Below are 8,347 nucleotides of genomic sequence, written 5' to 3'. Positions count from 1 at the left end.
TTTATCTTGTGAATCAAACACTACTAATTATAATTTGTCTATTTATTTGATCAAAAGTACAAACCATCAAGTCAAATTAAACGATTGGTATCAACAACTGTATATCTTTTATTAATAAAATTAGATCTGAAGGACGGAGAGTTGCAATATCTTTGTAGACACATTTCAACATAAGCCACCTAACAATATGATTTAATTATTCACAATATATCATGGAGGAAGCCACGTCAGAAAAAGAAGAAAAAGGGAGGAAATATTTTTATTTGTTTATTAGGCTATATTTTTAAGAAGACATAATAGTCAAATTAAGTGTATTTTTTAATCCTTCATTATAATTATGATATTCGCGGTCTATCAAAATAATTATGACTAGTTTATATGGGTCTGTAAACGCAGTTTACTAGGTCACACAGGCTGCCTTTATTTATTTTTTTTGTTTATTCTCTTTTTTTTTTGTTTATTCTCTTCTTTCAATATTGCAAGTCAAATTCTGGAATTCTGTGATTGCATTTGCATTCTGAGTAGTTTGGTATTTGATTTTGAAATTTGAAGCTTTAATTAACAAAGAAAGTGCAAGCTGAACATCCTTTCGAGGATTAACTTTTAGTTTCCTTAACTTATTGCTTTCTAATTGTTAGCCAGAAAAATAATTTTTTTAATGTTTTCACAATAACTGGATTTGCGGCTTCAGCACCAAACTAATAAATGTTCCTCTAGCTGTGGCTGGAATTATTGGAATGATACAGGAGCCAACTATCTTCTGGGGGAGGAACATTTTCGAGGTTAAGATCTCTTCGGACTACTCTGAGGCTATTACCTCTATCATTTGAGGATGTAATATGCTAACTATCCTTTTAAGGACACCGTCCGTCAAGCTTGATCTGTCCTTCTTAAGAATGGTCAATTATATTTTGTTCATATCACCAGGGATTGATATTTGCAAACTTTGACAGGAAATTTTTGTCTTTTTAATTATCATCCTCCTACCGAATTATGGGAGGAAGATGATGAAAGAGGAAAAGTTAGCTTTTGTCTTACTTTTGGTTGAACTTATTGTTTAGTATTTTTTATTGTTTTTTCTTTTGGGGAATTTGTGTGCTAGGTTAGATGTTTAGGTGTTTTTGAGTGTCTTTTGTTGGCTTCAACTATTATCATGTATATTTTTTTTAATATTAATAAAATGATTTTTTTTGCAGCAAAAAAAAAAGTTGTGTTAAGTCATATCAGTATTTATTCAATTTTTTTTACTGTTTTCTAACTATGTCCAGTATTTGCCCATTTTGGATGATGATGAAAGTGCACGCATCCAATCATCTCTGGTCATAATTCATATAATTTTCAAGATCACGGGACATGCGGCTTTTATTTATTTATTTATTTTTCCCCAGAATCACAGGCGATGCGGTTACTTTGCCAAAACTGAAGCAAAAACAGTGCTTTATCGAGAGCAGGGTCAAGATTGAAAACAGCAACCCAAACCTTTAAAAAAAAAACATTATAACTATTTAAATTTAATTTAAACAATTTAAACATTTTCATTAATTTAATATTTTAGTTTTAAATACGACACAAAATAAAAATACTTTAATTTAATGATATTATAAAATAAAAAATAAATTAAAATCTAGACTGTTTAAATAGGATGTTATTTTGCAACTAAAAAATATTTTTCTCGTTTTATTTTTAGTTTTAATTAATATCCTTTAAATTTAGAACACGACACCTGAACTTGAATTTGAATCGATAATCTGGGCTATTCCCTTGCTAGTATTCAAGAGAGGAAATGCGGAAACGAAATGATTGAAACTTGCCCACAGTGGGGTTAGAAACTAGGAACCTAGGCGCACGACACACCTGTGCCTATGTAATCCCTGTCTTCCATGAATCTAATCTCCACTTAGCAGAAGGCACTATCGTTTTGGTTACTCGATGAAGCCAAGATCATGCACACGCGCAGTCTAGCTGGACATCACAATCTAGGAGTGGAACATACCATCCAATAGCCTTCATGCAAATTTGTCACTTTTTCCCACTTCCATCGTTGACATTTTAAGAAAACTTCTATAAAACTGAGTGAACGCCCACAAGAAAGAAATGTGATTTAATAATCAGGATTCTATAAATAATTAAATATAGTAGACTAGTAGTACCTATTTTTTTCCTCTTTAAAGTCTCAATATATTATTTCAGAGAATTCCTCACTCTCCCCATTAATCACTTTGTCCAATACGCTACTCATTTTCCCATTTTCTTTTTTGTTTTCTTTTTTTTTTTGGCCAGCAACGCTACTCATTTTCCTGTTATAATAAGTTCCTCCAACTAGGAATCTTTTTGTGATTGTTTGCGTATCCAGTATCATAAGCCTATCTCACATTAAATTGAAAAGACTTAATAGACTTAGCAATGACTCGGACTAATCAAATCAAACACTGCAAAACCCACTTAACAATGACTCAGACTAATCAAATCAAACATTGTAAGACCCTTTCAAGTGGTCTCAAAATTTGAATTCGAAACTTCCAATTAAGTTAAAGTAACCTCTCACCTGTTAATCCAAGATATCGATCATTCAACTTGGAATCTTTTTATATCTCCATTAGCAGTTTCCTCTTAACGATCCTTTCCATTAGTATAATATTGATTCCTGATTCGAAAAGGTGAAAAAAGACCTCAATTGGCATTCTCCCACCACGTTCAATAAACAGTAGTCCAAGCCACACCTTTATGCCATTTATTCTACCAAAACGAATGGAAAAGCAAATGCATGGTTGTTTGTAAATCTAGGTGCTTATTGATTAGCGGTTCACAATCATAACCCACAAAAATTTGAAACCATCATTGGGCGACTTCAAGTGTAAAGTCATGCGTGGTTGTTTAGGTGCTTTATAAGCAAGTGCATATATTCACAAACGCCATTGCGAAAACAGAGGATAAATAACTATTGAATATTTGGAGAAATATCTCATCCTTGAATAATTTCATGGCCTACTCCACTTTGGTACCTTTGTGAAAACAATAGTGCCCATAAATATGCATATTTCATTTTTTTTGTGACCGTTCATCGACGCAAGACCCGGGGAGGGGTAAAAACATCAGAAATAACATCATTTGGACCAAGATCATTGATGGGTGGACGCTGTTTGTGGTGATTGGTCACTGATTGGTAAGCCATTGCCAGTGCCAAAGCCTGCAAATTAGAGGAAACACAAAAACATCGTTACATGAGAATGAAGATCTAAAGTCACAAATAAATTTCATCCATCTGCATACAATGTGATCATGGTCCGGGCGAGCGTAAATGCCAGGTGGTGATGGTGGTTCTTCGTCTGCTGCCACTGGCAGGTGGATTGGAGATGTTCTTAAAACCTGTCGGAACTACTATGACTGGTAAACCTACAAGATTTCCTAGGCAAACTTTCTCCCAGTCGGTCGCATTGCCGATGAAGGCGTCAACCGTGAAACTCTCTCTTATCTCTTCTATTAGCTTTCCCCTTGCTCTTTGTGCCTGAAAAGAATAAAATGTGAAACTATGTAGCAAGTTATATATGGCTGAAAAATACAATGCTGAATGACTCTTGCTTATATGGGAGAATCATAGCATTCAAGGATTATAGCTGTTATGTATGTAAGAAGGGCAAAGAACAGGAATTGAAGAATCCAAAGGTTACAGTATTTTGTTTCTTCAATAGTACCATTAGACTAAATTTTTCAGTTGACTCAAGATTCTGTGATTTTTCTTAACCAGGTGTAATATAATATGTAAGAACAAACAATGGCTACTATGAAGAAAATCTAAAATTAAGCCCCTATGGTAAGAAATCGAATCAGATGGTATAGAACAAACCTGTACATAATCCACAGCTGGGATTAAACGTGCACGATGCAGTTCAGTTGGCCACTGATCTTGAGCTTCATACACATTATCTTGGCCTGATCGTTGCCACTCGTCAAAGTGTGCCAGCATATCAACATCCATTGTGAAATTTAGTATACCTTGAACAGAGTCAACTGTGTAATTCAGTTGAAAAGGTACCATCTTCACACCCTTTGACGCAAGAACATTACAACCTGTAATTGTTATCCCAACAGTATGCTCAGGTTACATATCATGCTGATAGTATCAGCTACAGCAATATCTGAGACTGATACTAAACATCATCTTTAATCATGAGACCTAACCAAATTACATGAACCTGAACTAACCTCCATTTCAGCATCATCAAGATATCCAACTGTCAGGTTGGTAATGTCAACTGAGAAAGGATCATCGATCTGGCTCTCTCTCGATGAGATGTCATCCGGATCCTTTCCCCGAATATTATCGAGGACAACAGCACAATCAGTTGCACTTCTGCAGAAAGGGCCCAGCTTATCCTGCAAGAAAGGTTATCAGTAAGTCCCAACATTTATTGCATCTAATCACACAAGAATATGATAATGAAGGTTGTACCAAGCTTTCTGATATGCTCATTACACCACTTCGACCAACTGTACCAAAAGTTGGTCGCAATGCTGTCACGCCACAACGAGCAGCAGGATAAGTAATGGAGCCAGCTGTTTCTGAACCAATGGCAAATGGAACCATACCTGTTATACAATAAACAAAATCAACTAACTTGAAGACAAGTGAAGAAGTGTTCTTAACAAGTAGTTGACAGATCATATTCCAAGGATTGAGCAAAACTTTTTAAGAATACCAGCCGAGGTGCTGGCAGCTGGTCCGGCAGATGACCCAGTAGAGAACTCTTCAATATTCCATGGATTTCTAGTTCTTCCACCAAACCAGATATCATCATATGCCAATGATCCAGAAACAAGCTTTGCAACGAGAACAGCTCCAGCAGCCCTTAGCCTAAATGAACCAAGTCATCAATTTTTTCAAAGATGCAGTGGCTGAACATTTAGATATTGGAATAGATACCTCTTGTACACCCAAGCTTCTTTGTCAATAACTTGATCTTTGAAGGTTTTTGAACCCCATGTAGTTTTATAACCAGGCACTGCTATTATATCCTTCAATCCATATGGAATTCCATGAAGAGGGCCTACCAGGAAACTCAATAGTATTTAAATAGAAAACAATGAGAGTCAGTACACATACAACAAAATAATTGACATGCCAACTTTTAAGCTAGAAAACATAACTTTCTGCCATAGGTCTGCTTAAACAGAACATGGACTTTTTGAGGTCAACTAACTTGTGCATTCTTTTCTATCCTATGGCCATTATTGCTCAAATATTTTATCCTTTAACTGATATTCTTTACCCAAAATGCATCCGCAAATATCTTGTTCAAAATTTAAGGAACTGGAATGAAAAGGTTCATTTTTTTATACCAGGAGATAAACTCGTACATTTCGTTATAAATTGTAGTTGGTTAAGATGCGAGCAAGAAAAGTTGAGTAATCATCACGTGATATTGTTAACCTTTTTGGAGTTACAAATAGAAGGGAAGGAAAAGAAGAAAATTGCATCACTTCGAAACGTTCACTTGCTAGAAAAAGATGTCTACCAAGATAGACGCCTATGGCAAGCAACTCATCAGCTTCTTTCGCTTGCCTGTGAGCCAATTCTTCAGTGTAAGTGATTACAGATTCAAGAACAGGATTGAACCTGGTGTTATTTTCAGATCACTTCATTAAGTAGGAAGCTATAGGATTAAAATACTCAAAGCTCACGAAAACGCACACAAAAGAAATGACAAGTCCGCGTTCTCAATATTACTCTTTCAGTCTCCGAAGGAAAATCTGTGTAAGCTCCTGAGAAGTGATTTGCTTTGTTCTAATGAGTTCAGCTAATTCAAGAACCTGGTTTTAAAACACATAAAAAGTACAAGTCATTAATCAAGTAACACAATGTGGGTCAAATTCAGATAAGTATTCAGGTAGGGTTGAATCACTTACACTCATAAAGGCAATATCCTCATCAGATTCTGGTCTACGAGTCCCAGAGACAGAAGGATAGCTAAATGTTTTGTTTGTCGACCGATAGCCCCAGCCAGGATTGAAAACCAAAGCGGGTGGGTAATGGAGGCCTCCATTTTCAGATGCCACAAGTTTCCGATTTGTTTGTATAATTGGGATATTGAGTTCATGTACACCCTCATTAATCTCTACAATCTAAGGCAAAGAGGAACATTTCAAGCTTCACACTCAGTCTTCATCACCAAGTGACGCAGAAAGATCAAATGCACAAGCAAACGAAATGACCTGTTCATCATTGAAGAAGCTGGCATCGAGTAAACCTAATGAACGTTTGAGGCAGGAAACATCAATATTCTTCCATCCACTACTTTGGCATTTGTTCTTATTCTCCTGATTGATCGCACAAGGAAAGAATATCGATCAAAATATGTAATGCGCATTACAATTCTTATTTTTTATTTCTGAACTTAGGGCGATATTTCTATGGTATAGCTGACTTGGAATATTAATTCACTAATTAAAAGCATCATCAAAGCTAACCTTTAAATTTAACAGGACTAATTTGCGGAAATCGAAGCGCTTCGAAACTGACCTGAATTATCATCTCACAGAACATTTTCCATAGTCTTTTAGAGTTTCTCATTTGTTGCACATTAGATCAGGACTCAGGACTACACAGAAACATAACTTTACTCCAAACAGAAATAGTTCCAGAGAAAAGAAAAGGAGACTACTTCCAAAAATAAACCTCATTTCAATGCATTAAGCTTAGTCAACTGTCACAGACTGCAATCTGACGGAAACAAAAACAATCCACGGAAATACAAGCAAGAGACAGTCTGTAAATGGGCTTCGCAGAAAAAGAGGAAAACAGAAATAGTTATACATACCATGGTTGTGGTGGTTGCGTCGTTGGTAGGATGATGATGAGGTGGCAGGTGTAGAGAGCAGAAGGAGGCATCACAATACAGAACAAGAACATGGCAACACAGTGAGGCAACAATGAACTGGACGGTGGGTGTGGCGGCACCGCCACGTGTGAGCCGCCGAAGTTGATGAGGAGGACACTTGGCTCGCAGCATGGCTTCTTCCTGGTACGATCGGTTTCTGAGGCGGAAGCCCCGGGAATTCGAAAGCAGGATTGCTTCAAACCATTTCAGTTCTAGATTCTCCTTGGGCCTTCAAAATCAAATACTCCTCTTCGGATTTTCTATGACCGCCGTTTTGATTTTACTTGCATATAATTAATTATAAAAAATAATTAATATGATTAATTTAAATTATAATTGATGATATTATAATGTACTTATATTTAAATAGTATTTTTTAAAAATTAATTCTAATAGAATTAAAAATATATTAATGTTTAGTCGCAATTAACTTTAAATATTTAAATTATCATAAAAACATTCCTTTTAAAAATAAAAATATTAATAAAATTATATATAATAATATTATTAAATTTATTCAACTTTATTTAACAAGTGAAATATATTATTTAAACTTTATACTTGATTAATTATAAAAATTAAAATTATATTAATATTAATATTAAGTATTTTTTAGTCGAATACAAAACATTTATTATGTAATTTTTTAATATTTAACTATTTATATTGACAAGTAAAAAAAATACTTTGATAAATATTATTAAAAAATTAGTTAAGTAAATTATTTATAAAAAAATGTGTATTTTTTTCAACAATAAAAAAATTGTGTTGATTCCTTAAACAACACATTCAATCATTTTTTTGTGCTGGAAATTTTTTTTGTAAGCCTAGCACAGGGAGGACACAAGCCTGCTTGAGAAAAAACGTGGTTTTCATTCAAATACTTGATTATGAAAAAATGGGGGTGTTAGGTGTTTTTTTATCAAAATGGTTAGGGTCCGAATAATTGATTATAGATACAGATGCAAACAGGCACTAAGTCTACTATGCCAGCTCACTCCTTTGCTTCATGAGCGATGCCACAACTCGAGTCAAGTACACACTTCAATGCTTAGGGACTGAGTAGTGAAATTACCAAACACTGGTTTTGGTTCGCCCATTTTTTTAAATACTACCAATAAATATTTCACGTTTTTTTTACCCACCAGTATTTCTGGTTATAAAACACTTTTTAACTAATATAGATAAAAAATATTAAACAGTACTTAATTAAAAATAATTTCATAATGTATGATTTTTGAAGCCAAATGTTACTGTGTAGCGTAAAAAACTAAAAGCCACAATCTGGAAGAAAAACGTCTACAAGAATCCTATCGGAAGTAAACAGCAGCAAAATATTATAATTTTATTATAATGGATTGATTATAATATAAACTTCATTCAGGACAGAGAGTTAATTGCAAGTAATTTTAAAACCTATAAGAAAAGTCACTTGAATACACACACGCTTATTGTTTTTCACAAATTAGATG

At 34.4% G+C, this 8,347-nt stretch overlaps 1 protein-coding gene across 1 annotated transcript; it reads right to left on the bottom strand.

Moving 5' to 3' along the window:
* Positions 1-2,915: 2,915 nt before the first annotated feature.
* Positions 2,916-7,085, bottom strand: LOC129309757 (uncharacterized). The gene is given in 13 exon segments (XM_054951462.1): positions 2,916-3,187; positions 3,271-3,303; positions 3,305-3,505; positions 3,845-4,068; positions 4,200-4,374; positions 4,451-4,587; positions 4,698-4,852; positions 4,922-5,045; positions 5,514-5,614; positions 5,726-5,808; positions 5,905-6,120; positions 6,211-6,315; positions 6,816-7,085. Coding segments are annotated over 13 exon segments (1,875 nt in total). The 5' UTR covers positions 7,008-7,085; the 3' UTR covers positions 2,916-3,058.
* Positions 7,086-8,347: the final 1,262 nt, after the last annotated feature.

The sequence above is a fragment of the Prosopis cineraria genome, unplaced genomic scaffold (assembly GCF_029017545.1).
Source record: "Prosopis cineraria cultivar Desert tree isolate PC_DT_omini unplaced genomic scaffold, ASM2901754v1 PC4, whole genome shotgun sequence".
Lineage (NCBI taxonomy): Eukaryota > Viridiplantae > Streptophyta > Magnoliopsida > Fabales > Fabaceae > Prosopis > Prosopis cineraria.
Note: the sequence above shows the minus strand (reverse complement) of the source record. Positions and strands in the feature narration are given on the sequence as shown.